This window comes from Myotis myotis, unplaced genomic scaffold (genome assembly GCF_014108235.1).
Source record: "Myotis myotis isolate mMyoMyo1 unplaced genomic scaffold, mMyoMyo1.p scaffold_m19_p_7, whole genome shotgun sequence".
Taxonomy (NCBI): domain Eukaryota; kingdom Metazoa; phylum Chordata; class Mammalia; order Chiroptera; family Vespertilionidae; genus Myotis; species Myotis myotis.
In genome coordinates, this window is record NW_023416379.1 from 12,252,666 (window position 1) to 12,274,283 (window position 21,618).

Below are 21,618 nucleotides of genomic sequence, written 5' to 3' on the forward strand. Positions count from 1 at the left end.
CCTATATGAATATCTGTGCATATGCTGCACACCTGAAACTAATACAAAATAATGTTGAAAGCAAACTTTAATTGAAAAATAAAATAATGAAACAGAAAAAAAGGAAAGAAAAGTAAATAAAAAATACAGTAGAAGTGTCATTTCTGATATTGGGTTATAAGAGGGACAAGGTTTCCTTCTTGAGCGCTCGCTCCCTCTCTCCCTCCCTCCCTCTCTCTCCCAGTCCCTAACCAATCCTTCAGATGAGACTGCATTCATGGCTGACAATTTGGCTGCAACTTAATGAGAAGCCTTGAACCAGAGTCACTTAGTCACCATTCACTTAGTATTTCTGCATATTCCACAGACCTCACAGATTGGCTCCAAGAGAGCTATTGACTGCCCCTTGAGAAAGAAGGTTTATTTCAGGCCTGAAATATATAAAAATAAGGATGAAGAACTAAGGTATTTAAAATCTGTTCTGATGCTATCAGTTTAAGAGGCAAGGTGGTGAAGATTACAGTTGCTGACAGTATTAAGACAATGGTCTTATGGCACTCGTCCATCTGAGCTCCATCTTCCTGTCTCTTCCCATCACACCCACCACCAGAGTGTAATTTCAAAGTATGTCATGTTCAAAGCTGAACCAGCACTCAAGATGGCATCTCGGAGCCTAACTACAGACTTGCTGCCAACCTTTTTTCCATTGAGCTACCCTCTTTTCATTTCTATTTTACCACAGTCCTGAAGTTTCGGATGATTTGGACTTTGTGTGTTTATGAAGCCTTTCTAGCCCACCTTTCCTTTTATTTTAATATGATGTAATTTTTTTTTCTTCAAATGTCCCTGAGAAAATGTTTTGCATGGTGGACTAAAAACTTGCCCAGTCTTATTCTGGCCTAGAAACCAATGTGAAGGACTGACTCTATGGTGAAGACTATTAGCTAAGTAAAAACATGTCGGCCTTTGATGCATTGATTTATTTGTTTAATTAAATATTTGAGAAGGCATGGTTAAACTATAAGATTACAATATTTTAGAATCCTTCTAAATAGTTGATTATGTGTTTAGAACCTAACCCATTTCTTCTCCATTTTGTAACACAGGAGAAGAAAACCTCCTGGCAATTTTACGACGAAGATGGTGGAAATATATGATGCTGGGACTCATAGACCTGGAGGCAAATTACCTGGTGGTCAAGGCCTACCAGTACACGACTCTGACCAGTATCCAGGTACTGACCTCTCTGTCCTTCGCAGCCTCCTTAATTTCCAGATGTCATTTGCTTTCAGTTTAGTCACTTAGGAATCTGAATATTACTCTGTAAGTGTTGCAACAGGAGGGAAATTGGTTGTATGAAAGTTAATTTAAACTATTTATATGTCTTATTTTTCTTAAGTCAAGGGTAACTGGAAATCTTTTTCCTCTTCTTTCTTAATACACCATGGTAATCATTGACAATGTAGGAAAATAATTTGTAGCTATGAATTCTGCCAACTAATTTTATGTCAGTAGGAGAAGTATTATTCATAAGCATAAAATAAATCTATTTCAGTCACAACTCACATTGCAGAATATGTTCATGGACTCTTATTAAGTAATCAAAATGCTTAATAATTTTTGTTTTAACTTTCTTTGATGTGAAGATTTTGCAACTTGAAAGGACAGAATTTTTCCTAAAGGGACAAGATTTAAATTCTTAAAATGTGTTATCCATGAAGATAGGTGCTGTATCCTTTCTTCCTCTCTCTCTTCTTCTTTTATGCATGTGTGTACACAGACACACATGCACAATTGCAAGATTAACTTAGGCTTTCACAAAACATCTCCAATATCCCTCATTATATCTTAAATAATAGGCTTAACTATTTTTGTTTCGCCCTTATTTCTCTTTTAATGGCAACATTTTGAATTTGTATGGATTCTAAAGTTCCAGGATGAAACAAAACATTGTTCACATATTAGGTTTTACTTAGATTTGATACCTCAACAGTATTTCTGCCATCCTAATAATTTCCTTAGAAACAACAATAACAAAAATGGAGAAACAAACCAGCAAACAAACCACCTGAATAAATTTAGATTATATAGATCGAATAGGAAGCTATCTAAACACGAGTTAGATGGGGCCACATGCTCTTCCTGCATGCCCAATGAGAGACAGAAAGAATGCTTACCTACATCCATCAAAGAAAAGTCCAGAGCTTTATTCTGATTGGACCACACTGATGACAGGGGATTGCTACTGTGAGCTAATTGGCATAAATCTGAACTAATAAAGGATGAGATTTCTAGGATTGGTTTAGACAAATACTTCTCAATGGGAGTACTGCTGACAATCTGGATGGGATAATTTTTTTTTTATGATGTGGGTCCCTTTTCTATTTTAGTGACCATTTAACATTCCTAGCCCCTGGCCACTGAATGCCAGTAGCATCCTTTTTAGACTTTGTACCAACCAGAAGTGTTCCCATGATTTCCAAATGCCCTCTAGCAGAGAGGTATCATCTCTGGTTGGGCATCGCGGGCTCAACAATCAGCATTCACTCCTGAGTCGGGGTTGGATCAGTCCCACCCAGTCACATATCTGAGAGAGAGGGGCTGTGGACGGGTGCTGGGAGAACAACCACGATGCTGCCACACACAGCTTAGCGCCCACCTCACTTTGATGAACCCCACGATGGCCACACTCTCTTCTGTGCTTCCACGGCACTTCGTTTTTCAGCTGCTGCCACAACCTGTCTTACCTAAAAATGAAGTTCCACTATTCCCATCTACTCCACCAAACTCTGAGTTCTTTCACAGCAGGGATGATGTCTTGTCCACCTTGGAATCTCTAGTAGCTAGTAGAAAAACCAGCACAGACTAGGTATTCAATAAATATTTAAAAGAAGTTGATTAAATTGCATTGATTTCCCATATTTTGAGGCACATGCCTGGCTTGTGGTTCATTCCCCAGTAGGGGGTATAAAACATAACTTCTACTTGCATTGAGAAACCAAAAAATCCATGTGACTTGTTTTATTGTGATGTGGCTTTATTGCAGTGGCCTAGAACTGAAGCCCCAATGTCCCTGAGGTGTGCCTGTGTGGGTTTGTATAACGACTGCCACAGTCAGGATACAGCCCTGTCCCATCACCACAAAGGAACTCCCTGTGGTACCCTATGAAGTCACACCAGTTTCATCACTCTCATTCCTCTCACCTGCCCAACTACTGACCTATTCTCCATCTATATAATTTTGTCAACTGGGGAATAATATATAAAATAAAATCGTACAATATTTCACCTTTGGAGATTGGCTTTTTCACCAAGCATAATGCCCTCAAGTCCATCCAAATTGTGGCAAGTATCAACAGTTTGTTCCTCTTTATTACTGAGTAGTATTCCTCCATGGTATTGATATACCAAGTTTGTTTAATCATCATCTATTTAAACATCTGGGTTCTTTCCAGCTTTGGGCTTTTACAAATAAAGCTGCTGTGAACATTCATGTGTTAACGTAAGATTTCATTTTTCTGGGATAAATGTTCAAAAGTGCAACTTCTGGATTATATAGAAAGCTGCTATTTGGTTTTAGAAACTGTCAAACAACTTTCTAAGAGTTGCTATACCACTTTACATTCTCACCAGCAATGCATGAGAGATCTCTTGCTCTTCATCCTCACCAGCATTTGGAGGTGTTTTTATTTTAGCCATCCTAAAAGGTGTGTAGTGATATTTCATTGTGTTTTTTTAAATATAGATTTATTGATTTCAGAGAGGAGGGGAAAGGTAGAGAGTGATAGAAACATCAATGGATGAGAGGGAATCATTGATTGGCTGCCTTCTGCATGCCCCCCACTGGGGATGAACCCGTAACCTGGGCATGTGCCCTGACCGGGAGTCAAAATATGACTTCCTGGTTGATAGGTCAACGCTCAACCACTGAGCCATGCCAGCCAGGCTCATTATAGTTTTATTTTGCATTTCCCTAATAGCAAATAATATTGAACATCATTTGAAAAAAATATATTTTAACTTTGCCATTATAGTCAAAAGCTAAAGCTAACAATGGCAAAAGCAATAACATTTATTCAGGGAAAATATAATACAGAGAGACACTGAAGTGAAGAAGCCCAGCTGTTTTCTTTATTAGAAAGTAAAAAGAGGGGTGGTAACACCATGATGTTGAATTTATAAGGATTTTATTTTAAAGACACATTTGTGGGTTTCTATCTCTTAACTTGTACAGAATAAATAGATAAATAGATTGTGCCTATAATTTTGAGACAGATTAGCAATGACATTTGGTTAAATTCTAAAAGCTATACTATTTTTATAACTGTGCTATATAAACCATTTCAGTAGAAATAGCAGCTTTATGACTTCTTGTCAAAGATTATTCGTCTTTCTCCAGCCATGTAGTATGAAAATGCAAATAGATGAAACTAGTGAAGTAAGAAGAAACCAGGTCTCTTCCAACATGGTAGTTTGGTAATTAAAGTGCACTCACGTTGGAAACAATTCCCAGTACTCTTGCTAAAAACCACACTGAAGGGTCTGTACTGCTAACACTTCCCCTCCTTCTCACAATGGATATTTCAGTGTCTTCCCATCATTCGGGCAGTTTCCATCAGGGACAAAGGAGAAGAAAGAAATCCCTCTAACCCTAATTCTTTTCCTTTGGCCACACTGTCTGACCTTGGCATCTTAGCCAAATGAAAGCCAGCATGCAGTGAGATATCCAACCCTGAGACTAATTCTACATGACACACACGTGCAAAGCACGTGCATAACATTCACATACTACACCATACACATGCAACAGCTTGTCTCATTGCTTTATGTAACTCTCAGGTCTTCCTGGGCCCACTCTGAATTTCAGGTAGGCTTAGGATTAAGTTGCACCAGGTACAGAGAAAAACTGGGTAACTTCTGATGTGTCTCAAGTTTAAGCCATGTGAGTAGACTTGGCATACAGATTTCTTCACTGATTGAAAAATGCCAATGCTATGGCTAAGTGCTGGGGACACAACTACTGATCAGACCTGGACCCTGTTGTGGAATGATAGACAGCTACATGAACAATTAGAGGACAATATAGTAGTGTGATTTAAAACAAAAGTATGTATTCAGGTCAGTGAAGACACAGGAGAGAGGTGCCCCTATCCTCAGGATTCATGTAACTGTGGTCACAGGGCCAAGAAGTTACGACACAGGAGAGAAAGTCACCAAGCAGATGTTATTTATAGCCAACTTGAATTTCCACCTCAATGGATGAGCCCAGAGAGAAAGCATACCTATATACAGTAGAACCAGGTCCCATGGGCATGAGTTTATGATTATGAGCTCAGCTTTTAAGACTATGTTTTCTTCTTTATCCTTACTAATTTTACCTGTTCCTGGTGCAGGACTGTGGCAGTTTAGTGATTACTCAACAGATTTTTTAAAGTCCATTTAAAGGCAAAGCTTTCAAAAACAAGTTCTGACCCCTAAAGGGAACATGATATTTTGAATTGTTCAGATTCCTTAGATTTCAACTTCCTATTCTCATGATTGTGATAATAACTTAAATATGTATCATTTCAAATATAAGTATTTGATTGGATGTTGCACAGTTTTCTGCCAGCCTTTTGTCCTGATATAGGGTATAGACCCTTGCCCATTCTCAGAAGAACACACTAAAATGATCTTCAATGTCTCCTTAGTTCCATTACTATGCCCATCCCTTTTACTCGTGTTCTGTAGAACTCCCTTCCACAGAAAGCTCCAATTTCTAGCTCCACTGACTCTGGGCCGATGGGCTGGTTCCCAGACACCATCAGGTACAGCCACTGGAAAGCAAGCAAAGCATCTCTCTCTCCTCCTTCCTACACCCTCTGGAATAGCCATGCTTGCAAAGCAGGAAAACATGCATTTGATCCTGTCTTGACAGTATTTATTTCTTCATATTCATTTTCCTTGATAACTGTTACTTTCCACTTCATCCAATAGTTGTTTATTTACATATTTCCTCTCCCTTCAAGTGTTTAAGGTCCTTGAAGGTGGGACCTGTGTACCTGGTACACAAGAAGCACTGAAGACATTCCAGTAAATGCATAAACAATTCATCTTTGTTTCTTTCTCAACATCTTCTTATACCTATAGATGCCTAAAATGTATGAAATTTTTGAATAAATCAGTCAATGAATGAAAACATGATTTTCTAATGGCCAGTTATTGAGCAAAGCAACACAAGTGACCTTTAGTAGTTTCATTCTCAGTAAGTGCATTTATTCAGACGGACCCAGATATGGACTGCTAAACACCTGTTAAGTATTCTATCTACTATGCTTTGGGGATGTAAGGATGATGAAAACATGGTCCCAGCTCTCAAGAAGCTCATGTTATAGGTATAGCCGGGGTACAGATTCATTTGTTCTAGACTTAGATGTTCAAAGCAACTATCTCCTTTATATCCTATAATTGATTTAATGTCCATAGTGAAGTTTCCTCCCCTCAAACGTCCTCAAACTGGCTAAATAGCAGTGGAAGGCAAAAGGCTGATTATGTGTAAAACTGCATTTCTTCCAGTTTAAAATTTGTCTTTGGAAAGTTCAGTTCCTTTGGGACAAATGCTTAGCCTCTCAGAATTCTCCCTTCCGTACTCATTTCTGAAACAGCACGTGGGTCTCTAGGATGACCTTCGGCTGCTGTCCACTGTGGGCAGTTGGCCGGCTGTTGAGTGTGGGCAGTTGGCCGACTTGCTGGGTGTGGAACTACTGTTCGTTCTGTGCCTGGTACTCTGCTGGCCTCTGCCGCTCTCTCTGCCCCAGCAATGGTCTCCTTCTCCTTGCTAATTGCCACCCACCCACCCCATCTCCCCGATTCCTGTTGATGCTGTGGGCCTCCAGGTGTCCAGCTGTGAATGCATTTGGTCTCCAGCCTTGGTAGTTCCTGCTACGTGGAAACCCCCATCCTGCCCCGGGTAAGCCACCCTGCACCCCTTTGAGAGCACTTAGACTCTGGACATCTTCCAGCAAACAGAAGCTCTAAGGCGGGGAATACAGAGCTCTGCTAACCCCATGTCACCTCTGGTTGTCCTCTGATGTGGCCCCTTCAGGGATAAGTCCTTTCCCCCTCTTCTCTGCATGGATTCCTTGTCTCACATCCTCCCTCCATAACACTAGGTCTCCTGGCTCAGCCCTAAGGGAGGAAGGGGAGACCTTCCACATTCTGGAAGAAACTCCAACGTAGTTGACAATATCATGTCTTGAGATGTTGGAGGGAGAATACAGAATTTAAAGAAATTTCTTCTCTTTCTATGCCCCTAACTCTAGACCCATGGTAGGCAAACTGCGGCTCATGAGCCACATGCGGCTCTTTGGCCCCTTGAGTGTGGCTCTTCATTAAGCCTTAGGAGTACCCTAATTAAGTTAATAACAATGTACCTACCTATATAGTTTAAGTTTAAAAAATTTGGCTCTCAAAAGAAATGTCAATGGTTGTACTGTTGATATTTGGCTCTGTTGACTAATGAGTTTGCTGACCACTGCTCTAGACCAGTGGTTCTCAACCTTCTGGCCCTTTAAATGCAGTTCCTCATTTTGTGACCCAACCATAAAATAATTTTCATTGCTACTTCATAACTGTAACGTTGCTACTGTTATGTAGATATCTGATATGCAGGATGGTCTTAGGCGACCCCTGTGAAAGGGTCGTTCGACCCCTAAAGGAGTCGTGACCCACAGGTTGATAACCACTGCTCTAGACCCTTCTTGGTAAAGAAGTTAGGAAAGTCAGCGTTCTGTTTGAAAGCTGATCAGTGACCTCTTTGTTTTATAAGGGACCTTCTCTTTTTTTTCTCAAGGCTCAGATTTACAGGTTGAAGGCTGGACGAGGCATAATTTAAAGGGGAAAATTAAATTTTCAAAAAGTTTTATTACTCTATTTTTCTGGAAGAGGGTTCTGTAAACAAATTATAATACAGTGTGAAAGGTTGTAAAATGGAACTGTACACAAAATATGAATTACAGAGGAGGACTGACTGACTCCAGCCACAGCGAGGACTCTCGGGAGACATTCAGTGGGGTGTATAAGCCCAGGTTTTACTGACAACATGAATTGCCAGTAAAGCAGGGCCACTTGCTCCCCTGCTGATTATTAGCTCCAATGGCTTTGTAGACAGGTTATAAATAAGATGCCCTTAATAGTCTGTTCTCTCTCTCTTTCTCTACCCCCCCCCCCCCCCCCAGTTTCCCCACCTATCTGTACAAATTTAAAACCTGCCTCCTCATGTGGTCACAAGTAGGCAAACAACATTGCATACAGTGGCCCCTGTTTTCCCACCAGTCTTCAATGCCAGGCAAGTCCTTAGGGAAGGAAACTGGCCGTGAACTGCAGGGAAGAACTATGTGTGTTGAACACGGTCCACTTGCACCTAGATGCAAAGAGTTTTCTTCACTCTGGTGTCTCTTGAGCCTGTAGCAATGCTGAGCATGCAGTAGGCATTTAATAAATAACTGCTGACTGAATAAATAAATGACAAGTACAAGGTGATGAACATTTGATTTTGCCCTTTTCCAGTTGAGTTAGACCTAGAAACAGACCCCCAGAAGCACAAGATGTTTTCCTTCAGCTTTTGAAATTGTTTCTCCCTCTGTTTTAATGCTGGGAGGAATCAAAACAATGCAAAATTGATGTAGAATTAATATTTTATCAGAAAATGTTCATTTCCTTCAACATGGGTTTTGAAATTTGTACTTTCTTTAGTGTTATTGTTAATGTTCTTATGTGCATGAATTCCATAAATAAGAAAAATACAAGTGAGTGTTGCTTGGCTGACTTAAGGAAACTACTTCTCCAAATACAAGGTAGTGACAATGTCAGAGAGCCATCACTAAAAACAAACGGTTCTAATTCTCATACGTTTTCTTATACCCATCATGTCCTCTAATATAAAAACTGCAGACAACCAGTGATTATTCCTTCAGTACCCTCAGAGCCTGCCCTCCCTCCTGGAGTGCTCGCAAGGTGCGAGGCAGCCCACGAGCCTGCTAGCTGGACTCAGGCTGGCCTGGCCTGGACCACGCACCTGGACCTCGGCTGCTTACGTTCACTGTGTAAGCAAGTGGCAGACCGGGGATCATATCCTGGCCCTGACTCTACCACGTGACTCCAAATCAGTTACCTCTTATCTTTAGTGCTCCGATTTCTCATCTGTAGCGTAAGAACCTAGCATTGTGCCTGGTACGTGGCAGACACTAGGGCATGTCCATTCCTTGCTTTCTGCTTTTGGAATCCAGTTGGCTGATCATCAGAGTTTGTTTTAAACCTGATTAAAACTCCAATGAGCCTGGCTGGATTTTCTCAGTGGTTGAGCGTCGGCCTATGAACCAGGAGGCTGGTGGTTCAATTCCTGGTCAGGGCACTTGCCCAGGTTGCGGTCTCATCCCTAATGGGAGGCGTGCAGGAGGCAGCCATCAATGATTCTCTCTCAGCATTGCTGTTTCTATCTCCCTCCCCCTCCCCCCCTCCCCCTTTCCCTCTCCCTTCATCTCTAAAATCAATAAATATATATTTTAAGAAAAACAAAAAACTCCAATGATGCTCACCAGAAGGAATCTGTGCTCTGACTTCTGCTTCCACCCAGGGCAAATTTCACTGCATTGGAGCTGAAGAACGTGTGTCTCCTAATTATTGGCATCTTCCCATGATTTTCAGCACATGGCAGTGTCTCTTCCTCCCTCCCTCCCTCCCTCCCTCCCTCCCTCCCTCCCTCCCTCCCTTCCTCCCTCCTTCTCTTCTTTTTTTCTTTCCTTCCTTTCGTCTTTGAGAGCCGAAGCCGAAAACATAAAGAGAATATACTTGAACATGTAGGAAGTTCTGACGAAGTGGCACGTGGGGACATATGAAACTCACACATTTAAATCTTTACCTCTGGAAACAAGAAAAATAGTTTGGAGAAAATCTTTTACTAAATCCTGAAAATAGGACATTTCCCAGGTAATGGCTGTCATACAGTCAATACTGTGACACAGTTTATCAGCTTGGAGCTCTTGGGCAACACAAGGAAACATGGCTTCCTCTGATATGAATATTTTAAGAGTAAAGCCTAAACATTAAGCCCTAAGGTATGGGGTTTGGGAGGGGTGGGGAAGTAGAGGTGTTATGAATGAAATAGCCCTGGGAGGGAAAAATCTGAAGGGATGGAGGGGGGTGAGAAAAATTGGTTCCAGATCAGTGACACCACTCCCTGAATTGTACCCTGGGTTGGATTTTCAAAAATGCCTCTGGGATGGTCTCCAGGCCTCTGAATTAACATGGTGCTTGATGTGAATGTGCATTTCCCAAATTATATCCACTCTCTTCAGCTGGACTGTCAACCAAAAGAGGACTTTTATTGTGTCTGTGTAACTGAGGTTTGTCTTTTTTTAAGATCCTTCCCTGTTAACAATTCAGTCTTACTCACTGGAGATGAATTTATAATATAGATCACTTTCAGAAACACGGGAGAATTGCCAATTAGAAGCAGAAGAAGGGGGACTAGGGAAATGTTCTTTTTCCTGGAATCACCTACCAGTTGCCTCAGGTTTAGCCTCTGACAGCTGGGCCCTGTGAGGGGAGCGTTCTCCCTGTGAATAGCCTGAGGGGAGCGTTAATGAGGAGCCAAGGCTGGCAGGAGTCTCTGTTGGGCACAGAGAATTAGAAAGAGGGATGAGGTCACCTCCCTATTATGCTCTACCGTAATGGGAACAGTTGGGTGGCGGCTTTTTGTTTTGTTTTAATTTTTTTACAAACCATCCACTCTGCTGGAAAAAGACTGATCTGACTCCCATAGCTCTTTTATCCCCTCATGTATTTTTTATACTCTATATATTTTGAAAGTAGCATATGTGCAAGAGAGGAAATTTGGATAGCACAGAGAATTGGTGCAGTGGGGCGGAGAAGATTCAGTTCAAAGATAACCATTGTTAATATTTTATTCTCATAGATTCTGATTTCTCCATTCAGAGGTTTTTATGCCTAATATTATGATACTGAGATTCTTAGCCAAGAAACAAACGCATGTGTCACCCAAACCAAGTATGGTCTGGGAGGAGCATAGAGGGACTCTTGTTCTCCCCACAGCATCACCCAGGCCAGGAAAGACTTACATTCCCTTCCAAATGCTGAGACTCTGCTGCTTTCTCTGATCCTTCTTGCTCCTCCCCTAAGGCAAAATAGCTAATTTGATACTCAATGGGGAAAGATGCTATGTAAATTTAAGAGGTAATGAACACTTTTCTTTCCAAAATATTCTTAAAGTTCTTTGAGAATTGTCAGAGCATAAGATGATTGAAACAATAGTCATCTGTTTGGTTTTTTTGGTACTGATATTTTACACTTTTTCTTTTGGTTATAGAAATGTATGCAAAGAAAGATAAATACAGTATACAGATTAATGACAAAATCGGAAGCTTTCTTGGTTCTTTTTCTTTTTTAACAGGCATCTATTATAATGCTTCTCTTTTTTAGTACTCTAACTACTACTTAGCGAAGGAGTTAAGCTACCAGAAAACCATTGGTAAATCATTTTGTCAGTATGTTTTATGCTATATGACGATAGGGAAAAGGCTGGAACCAAAAATTACTGGAAAATAATAGCCTGTTTAATAACATCAGCTACCAAATGGTTTCTTTTCTGTAGTTACAGGTACCGTAGTGAGACCTCCACCTGTAGTAATCCTGTAATTGACCTTCATTAAATATTGTTCAGAAAAGAGCCATGACTGCACTGCCACTAGTGTCAGCAATTTGAGTGACCTTGAGCACATACATCACTTCTCTTGAGACTTCTGAGTTCCCAACTTTTAAATAAAGGGGTCACAAACTGGGCAGTATCTCCCCAAAACTGGGGAGATACCGCCCCCAAGGGGCACTTGTTAATGTGTAGAAGCATCTTTTTTTTCTTTTTTTTTTTTTTTTTTTTTAGTGGTCAGGGCTTACTGTACTCTGCAGAGAATATGGGGCAGACCTGCAAGATGAAGAATTATTTCACCTCAAACGCCAGTAGCAGCCTGGATTACCTCAAATGTCCCTTCTGACCATCAGTGATACCCAGTGGCTGTGCATTCATTAATTCACTCGGTCACCCCTGCGCTTCCCTAGCTGCAGTGTCTCAGAAACCCTGGCTCGGACTTGTATTCTCCTTTTCCCTTCTTTCTTCCTGAAAGTCCTCCCAACAAGTAAGCCCTGCCATTTACAAATAAGGGGTTTTTTTTTTAGCTCAACCCACTAAGGGAATAGATCCCAGGACTCATCATATGCTTTGGGATTTCTAATGACACCGAGATCCCGAAGGGCTCACTTCAGTCCTCCCTGAAGATTGGATGATGGCCTCGTTCGCCTTCAGTAATCCAGGAATGGAGGCCTTTGGCTCCACGGATCGAGGGCGTGCAGCCAGATAATGAAATCCCAGTCGTGGAGCATGTAGCTATAAATATTTCAACCGTTGATGCAATCATTTCTAATTTTTAAAGCAAAACACCAACTGTTTCATGCCCAGTGAACAGTTTTCACTGGCAAACTGAAATTTCCTAATGTACTTTAATGGCATTTGAGGCCAGTTGTAACACCTGCCTTAGAGCATTTTACCACATCAAGTAGGGTCATTCATTTGCTAATTAACTATGCAGTGAGCAATCCTGTGTAGTACAATCCAACCAGCCACCCCCTCTATACATTGCCCCTCTGGGAGTGCTGTCCCCTTCAGGCTCAGCCCCCAGCCATCACACTGTTAAATCACTATTCACAGGGCCCTCATCACCTTATCTCACAGCAGCCCCAGGGACAGCTTACATTCTGATTGCTTCTTTCACTTTGCAAAGGAGACCAGTGCACAGAGAAGCATGAAGGATCTGCCCAGGTCACAAAAAGCTTCAGGGTGGAGGGGATTCTGAGTGCTGCTTACAGAGCCAAAAGCCACTCTGACAGTCAGGGATGCTCTGCAAATACAGTTCTCCCCCCCTCCCCCCCTATTCATGGGGGACATGTTCCAAGACCCCCAGTGGATACCTGAAACTGATGACAGTACAAAACCCTTTGTATGCTATGTTTTTTACTATACATACATACCTATGATAAAGTTTAATTTATAAACTAGGCACAGTAAGAGATTAACAATAGTAATAAATTAAAACAATTATAACAATACTAGAGGCTCGGTGCATGAAATTTGTGCACTTGGCAGGTCCCTCAGCTCAGCCTGCACCCTCTTGCAGTCTGGGAGCCCTTGGAGGATGTCTGACTGACATCCTTAGCACTGCCATGGAGGCGTCTGCCCCCTGGTTGAGCGTCTGTCTCCTGGTGGTCAGTGCGTGTCATAGTGACCGGTCGTTCTGCCGTTCAGTTGATTTGCATATTAGCCTTTTATTATATAGGATAAGTAAAATAAGAATTATTTGAACACAAGCACTGTAATACCGTGACAGTCGATCTGATAACTGAGATGGCTACTATTTGACTAATGGGTAAGTATCATATATAGCGTGGATATACTGGACAAAGGGATGATTCATACCCTGGCCAGGATGGAGTGGGATAGCATGAGATTGCATCATGCTACTCAGAACGATGTGCAACTTGAAACTTAAGAATTGTTTATTTCTGGAATTTACCATGTAATATTTTCAGACTGTGGTTGACCGTGGGTAACTAAAACCGGGGAAAGTGAAACCATGGAAAAGGGGGGGGGGGGGTTAGACTACTGTATACATATATTTTTCAGCCTTTAATGAATCTTGGAGACTCTATTTTGATGTTTCTGGTCATTATAAATTCATATATGTATTTGTTCAATAACTATTATTGGATAAATGTATTAGCCAAACAGGGTTCTGAGTACTAGGAATATTATCCTGCTCCCCTGGACCTCTGGGCATATGGGGAAAGCAGACATTATGCCAATAATTCAATATTTATTATTATTGCAATGACACTATCTCAGTCCAGTCTAGGTGGTGGAAGTGAGAGAGGGTGGCATGAGTAGATTTGAGAGATGTTTAAAGATGGAATTGGCAGAAGTCAGTAGTCAATAGGATATAAAGTGAAGGAGTGTTAGGGGTCACTGTTCTGAATCTGGTTGCAGGGAGGTAGGGCCACTTATCAAGGATTCTAGCAGAGGGGCTGTGCTGGGCAATGGGACAGGATCCCCAGCTTCTCATTTGGTATATGGACTTGAAGTCCAGTGGTACATAAGTTTGCCTAGTGGAGACCCTACTTTGCCTGGAGTGTCAAAGGTCACTGCAACTTACCACAGTGTGAGAGAAACAACAATACTGGAGCCCAGATCATGTGTTGGTAAACAAGATTATAGATTGCCATCAAGGCCCAAGTAATTTACAAAATGCTTTTACATGTATTGTTTCTGAGCTTCACAATGATCTTTGGGGAAAGTCAGTAGGAGTCATCTTCTTCTACTATCAGGAAATTGATGTTTCCTGGATTTGTGATTTGCCCGAAGTCATATTGCTATAAGCAAGGACCTAGCACTCAAATTCAGATTTCTGGCCTCTGGCATAGGAGTTTTTTCATTTCACTATGTTACTTCACTGCATGATCAGAGTGAATTCTTCACCAACTCTTGGGGCTGTCGGAATCTCACTATTTGTGCAAAATATATAAGAAGTGAAATCAGTTATTTTTTTTCTAAACTCTGTTCAGACTTCTAGCTTTTACTACTCTTTTTTATAACAGCATTTTAAAGTTATTTGTAAACTTCTGAGATTAATATTTGTATTTATACTGAGAGCAATTATTTTCTTTTAAGAGTGAAATTTCAAGGACAGATGAAAGTAACTTCTACTGGCTGTGGGAAGACAGTTGTGTGGGAGAAATTAAGTTCAACTTTTGTGTGAATCCTAGTAATTTATAAAACATTGTAAGACCTCTGCCCCCTTACCTCCCATTCCCAGATCTATTCCTAAAGTGGAAGGACCATCTGAAATGGCTCAGCATATGAGGTGTTCCCCTGGGGTCCAGGCACTGAGGGATCCGGAGAATCTTCCCCACCAGCCTGTCTTATTAATTTGCCTTTTCCTCTTTTCCTCTTGGGGATGTTTAAGTAAAACTCATTTGAGTTTGTTTCTGAGTCTGTTTTAATTGCATTAGTTCTGGCTCTACACAGAACCTCAGATTCAGGGGCATAGCCTGTCTATAGGGCTAAGTTATGTTTCTTTATTCCATGCAAAGCTTCCCCTGACCTCCTGCTGTTCTTTCCTTCCTTGCCAATAGCTCCTGGACTGTTTTGTGATCCCGGTCGTGATTTTACTCTCCTGGTTCTTCCTGCTGATCCGGTACAAGGCTGTACATTTCATCGGCATCGTGGTCTGCATCTTGGGGATGGGCTGCATGGTGGGAGCGGACGTGCTTGTGGGAAGACATCAGGGAGCAGGTGAGTCTCTGTGTGTTCACTAGGTTACCTGCCTCTGTGGTTGAGGCCAAGGCAAGACATGGCATGTTCATTGTTAGGTAGAAGAAAAGGAACCTAGTCTTACCATTGTCTGTGTCTTACTCATGCTTGGTTCCCCATGATGAGGAAAATAAGACATTTGGGGGGAAGGGGTGCTAGTAGCCTGACTCTGTATCCCTAATGCACATTCCTGTTAGCCTATAGTCTAGTCACTGCCCCTTCCTTAATTATCTGGTCTTGCAAGACCTGTTTACCTAAATACTCCCATTTTACAGAGGCCATAAACCATGAACAATACACAACCCTTAGAGAGGGTTACCAGCGCTGGCGCAGGCCATGCCTTTAGGTGTGGCCTCACGGCCCCCATCCCAACACACAGGGCTTTTTGTAAAGCCGGTGAAAGGACCGGAAGTCTGATCCTTATTTGGGGGACAAAGAAACCAAAGGGTATGAAGAGAAAGCTTCCTCCATATTGGCTTGCTCAGGATTTGGAGAACTGACCCCCTGAGTCACTGTACTAGTACATGTGAAACATCTGAAAATAAATGGGTTTTTCCTGTATCTCCAAGTACTCCTGTGTGTTTTTCGGTCGCCTGGTAAATTGTGTAGCACCCACACCTAGAACAGTGGCACATAGGAAATGCTTAATACATTTCTTGAGTGAATAAGGGAAGCATATTAACCGCCCATAAACAAACTTTACTAAATCTCAGGTGGTAAGTTACAGAACTTCTATAAAAATGCCAGAATAGAATTTTGCTGGTGCTAAATTCTTGTTAAGAATTTTTAATGAAGTTCTCTCTGTTGTTTTTTTGTTGTTGTTGTTGTCATTGTTATTGTTCCTAGGGGAAAATAAGCTGGTAGGGGACCTTCTGGTCTTAGCAGGAGCCACACTCTATGGTATCTCTAACGTCTGGGAAGAGTACATCATCCGAACCCTGAGCCGAGTGGAATTCCTGGGCATGATCGGACTCTTCGGGGCATTTTTCAGTGGAATTCAATTGTGAGTAAAAATAACAAGAAACTCAGACAGTAGAGACTCTTAGGGCATGTGTTTAAAATCTTTTTCTTTGGCGTAGGGTTGGTAACTTTATTTTATAAAAATCAAAGCAGGGAACCTGTCACCAATTCCCCATATGAAATCGGAAAACTCAATATCTTTATTAGTAAATTTCTTCTAAACTAAACAAGTTTATTGTAAATTATTAGAAAAACATTTCATGGACGTTGAAGATAATTTACAGGAAACCATTAAATGTACATTGATTCTCCCAAACGAGCCTGTGGGTTGTTACGTAGAGAAACAGAAAAACTAATTGTAAACGTCACGATCGGATGCACTTCCAGAAAGGGGCATTCTGTGTATGGGTGAATGACGACCGCCACCAGAAAACTTACAGTTTAAATTTGCTCTTTCATCCGTTTTCTCTTCTATTGCCCATGGATTTGCATGAGTGAATCATATTTAAAATTCATCTCTTAGAAATTTTGTGTTTCCATTTCCCTTGAATAACCAAAGAACTTACATGCACATATGCATACCCCATGGAAAGAGACAATAGTGCGGTGAAGGCCTGGTGGGGAGGAGGGTGAGGATGTGGGGGTGGGGGTGGGGTGGAGAGGGTCAATGGAGAAAAAAGGGGGCCTCTGTAATACTTTCAACAATAAAGATATATTTTTAAAAAACAGGTGAAGATATAACACACACATTCTCAAAAAGTCAAAAACACCAATTTTTTCAATAATTCTGGTGTGGGAACATATAAGTTAGCACTGGTTTGTGCCTCAGAAATTGCTGTGAGAATAAGTATCAAACGAAGTATCGTTTTTCATCAAGAAAGGCCACATATTTGAGTTTCACATAAGAGGTGGATAAATGTATGACCTCCTGTCTAATTTCACCAAATCTGTTTTTACAAAGCAAGCAATTCTGATTTCACCAAATAATTTTCTACAAAGCAAGTGCTTTGCAATTGTATTGGTTCAGTGTCTGAGATTATTTATGGAAGCTATTTTAGCATGACCTTAAACATGGTTTGCAAATAGGCTGTTTCCAAGAATCCTCCAAATTTCAGTACCCTCAGATAGAAGTGAAAAGCTCTGTAGCACACAAGGCACTGAGATGGGAAGACTCGCCGAGGATTTATTTTTGGTTCATTTTGAAAGCATGATGGCATTTTAAAGCTCCTAAATTTGGTGCTTTAGGTGTGTGAGAGGAAAAGAAATTGCCTAGTTCGACTGTTCAGAACCAACATTTTGTAGATGGATGGCTCATTTTATGGATTATTATTCTTGAATCCAAAAAATATATTCCTAGATCTAGCGCTCATTGGCTTCAGTTGCAGTCCATTAGCGCCAACTGAGCCCTTCAGAGACACTGCTACCAAAATCATGGAAGTGGTGGCATATGGGTGAGTTTGGCAAATGGGATGCATCAAGGACACACGGAAACCAAACAGCACTGGTGACATGGTGCCACCCTCACCTCCGGGTCCTCTTCTAGAGCAGTGGTTCTCCGTGTGCTTCTCTGGTACCATGTGAGAACCCCTCAGACATGCACATCCCTGGTCCCCTCCCAGATCTATGGAATCAGAATCGCTAGGAATGGGGCCAGGAAGCTGTTTCTACATGCTTCCCAGATGGCTTTTTTGCACATGAAAGTCTGAGAATCACTGCCCTAGAAAATGCTCAGTCAGAAAATTCATTACACCTGCAAGCACAGAAATTTTCCGAACCTCACCGTTTCCTTTTCAGGAAGCATCTAAGCAAGAAAAAACACAGGCCATAGGCAGACTGTGTGGGCGTGAAGGTCAGTGGGAGGTTTGGGCTCCACTATGCCCACTGGCACACTCACCCCTGCTGGCCACCCCGACAAGAGGCTTCAGGGTAAACCACAGTCTGTCTAACTAGACTGGCCTCTGCATGGCCCGGAGGTAGTTTTGACATTCAGTTGGTTGCTGCATGATTTGTACAAAGCTGGTGAGAGAAAAGAAGAAGGATGCCTCATAATCTTGCTCATCAGGTCCACTTTCTTTCCATTTGCAGAGCTATAATGGAGCACAAGGAGCTGTTAAAGGTGCCCTGGGATTGGCAAATAGGTAAGGGGTTTCTTCACCTAAGATGCTGTTTTTTAAGTGAACCTGAGAAATAACATTCGAAGAGTAAGGTGGGTGGGCCTGGAGCACGAACAATGAAAAGATTTAGAATGCAGGGACAAAGAAAATGAAGTCCCCTTGTCATTTTAGGAATTCTAGCGCACTACAATACAAGAGACTAAACGGTATGATTCATAATGTTTCCTAATTGAGCTTTGGCCCATTATCCTCATCAAGATGCCATTAGTGGAGACACAGAAGTCTGTCATTAGGTTAAAGACCAACCAGAAAGAAAGAATGCCCTGAGGCAGTGGTGGGACATAAATGACAGCAGTTTGCTCTAGCCAAGCAATGCAACACTGATGTGATCATTAAAAAGTGGCATTACGCTAAGTGAAATAAGCCAGTCGGAGAAAGATAAATATCACATGATCTCAACTCATATGTGGGATATAATGATCAACATAATCTGATGAACAAGAATAGATCCTAGACAAATGGCAGGGCGGGGTGGTTAGAGAGCAACCAAAGGATTTGTATGCATGCATATTAGCATAACCAATGGACACAGACACTGGGGCGGTGGGGGCTTGCCCCGGGTGGAAATGGCTGGGGGGGGGTGGCAATTGGGGAAAAAGGAGACATGTAAATCTTTAGGCAATAAAAAATAAATAATTTTTTAAAAAAGAATGATAGACAAAACACAAAAAGTAAAAAAAAAAAAAGTGGCACTTTGGTAAAGGGGAGAAAATGGAACTTAACAAAAAGGCATAAAAGAAAAACAATGTAATGGACATTCTGAGCCCATAAAAACCTTTCAGAAGGGAGCATCTTGCGTATAAGGAATGGCTAACTGATCTCCAGTGGACTTGGTGAAAAATATCAGAGACAATTGGAGCTGGTTAGTCAACCAAGGCATCTCAGATTACATTTCTCTCTAAAATCAGTTTTCTCCTAAAACAACAAGAAAAATTAGGACAAGGACTTGAGATCCTAAGTGATGCTGTGATGATCCCACAGAAAGCTCTCGTAGGGACTAACATTTAATACCCTTAGGCTCTAATGCCCTCAGTGTCTATACCGAGATGCACGAGTCCCAGCAATGAGGGCACCTGGTTTTGTGGAGGTGCTTGGAAATTGTGTGCACAGTACATGTACATGGGGGTGAAAGTACACCTGATCCCCCATGTGGAAGCTGGCTGCTTGAGCCACCTCCAGTTTATAGGAGCTTTGATGGAATTAACAGCTTAAGTCGAATTCTGCTTCCATGAGCTAGGTCAGCAACGGCATAAACTGCACCGCACCACTTTGCCTGCCTTCGACCCCAGAGCATCCAGAGCCACCAGCTGCTGAGAAAACTCCCTCCGAAGATGCACTGCAAGCTACAGGATTATGCAGGACTCTCCCTGGGGATTCGTTCTAGTGACTTCCAGGGCTGCCCAGCCCTTGCGGCTGTCACAGGGTCCTGCCATTTAATTTCTCTTGTGTTTTGCTGTAGAATGTTCCAATGAAATGAAAATCAATAGAGAGGAGGAGATGGGGGCGGGCCAGGGAGGGCAGTTGGGCAAGGAAACCAGATGCAGGTTACAGACGCATTTGCCTTTGTGACTCTCAGTGCCAGGAAACAAAACATTACCCGGGCTCAAGAACGCTTCCCATGTAGTGGTCCGTGAGTATAAATTAATGTTATATTAATGTAATAGAAATAATAAAAAACAATCTGTCCTCTAATTATGTGGATGGCAGGTGCACGTCCACCGAGGTTCTCTTATAACTCGGTGTTAGTTAAATGTGTCATTGAAAGGTAGTTTTATTCTGAGCCCTCACATTGCCATTGAAACGTCAGTCCCCTGCAGTCGGAAATGATGAAGGGCCGTGTAAAAGGAGCACATTACAGAACCATTTGTTTAATTCCTGATGGGAAATGAGGCCACAACGGTCTAGAAAGGCAATCAAATATTCGTCCTTTTCTTCTGAAGCAATGATGGGGTTGGGTTTGAGGTTTGGTGTTTTTTGCTCCAAGGCCACTTTTGTCCTCCTTACCTCATCCTGACCTACTGTAAGGTTCTAATGGTCAGCTCAATTCTAGGCACATATTCAGTGAGTAAATATTTACTAAGTAAGCGAATGAATGAATGAATGAATGAATGACAAGAGGGTGGCAGGAGACTTCAGGCTTGGCATTGCACTTACTTTCTGGGGAGCCGGGAGATGGCATCGCAGCCGCTGGGACTCATGAGGACATGGGGAAGGAGAGGTCAGCCCCCTCCTGGAGCAGAGGTGTGCTGTGAACACTTTAGAACATGCCACACCTGACTGTTAGTCAGGGGCACTGACCTCTGTTCCCCTAGTCTGTCAAATAAAAAAATGATAGCAGCCAGCACAGCAATAGCCATTCGGTGTGAATGAACCAAAATTATACTTTTATTTTTGTCAGATTGGCAAAAAAAAAAAAAAAATACATTTTTTTGGTGCTCCACCAAATGTTAGTAATTAGTTTATGTGTGTCGTGAGTGAAGAGGTTGACAATGGCTGTCCTAGAGGGTCCTCCCCCCACCCCACTCCTCGGGAGGTCCCCCCAGAGTCCACGCTCTGCCTGCTGGGTCTGGCTGGAGAGCTCAGAGCGCCTTAGCCAAGAGACCGGCTTCTAGACCAGAATCTGCTGTCTTCACCTCCCCCATCTGTCAACATGTTCCTTCCTCTCTCCACCTCAGTAATCGCCTTCACACAGTTTCATGAACAGCTCATATGGTTGCCACTTTCTCAAAGTAAATAGTTGTTTTTTTTTCTATGGAGTCAGTGGAATAATAAATGTGTTTTATATTTTCTGGACTTGGGAGAATTTTTTAAAAAACAGATTCTGTTGTTTTTCTAGAACATTGGCGAATTGCAGGATGCAAAGTAATTAAAAGCAAGGAGATAACAGTTGCTTATTTTTATTATTTGTTTTACTCTACTGAACAGAAAGGCTGGGCCTGGTTACGCGATCATTAAATTTGAGTAAAATGTGTGGCCTAATTGAGCTAAAATGTCCTCCTGGGGAGCACAGTTGGAAATCTAGTAAATCGATTCACCATTCTCTTCATCCCGTTTGCCACATTGTGCTAAGGACGCGTGGACACATGTGAGCGG

General features: G+C 41.8%; 1 protein-coding gene across 1 annotated transcript in view; it reads left to right on the plus strand.

Moving 5' to 3' along the window:
• The window catches only part of SLC35F1 (solute carrier family 35 member F1), a 304,981-nt gene that overhangs the window by 244,955 nt on the left and 38,408 nt on the right, over positions 1 to 21,618 (plus strand). The window contains exons 3-6 of the mRNA XM_036317921.1: positions 1,086 to 1,213; positions 15,214 to 15,373; positions 16,238 to 16,394; positions 18,437 to 18,489. Coding sequence (XP_036173814.1) covers positions 1,086 to 1,213; positions 15,214 to 15,373; positions 16,238 to 16,394; positions 18,437 to 18,489 — 498 coding nt within the window. The remainder of the gene's footprint in view (positions 1 to 1,085; positions 1,214 to 15,213; positions 15,374 to 16,237; positions 16,395 to 18,436; positions 18,490 to 21,618) is intronic.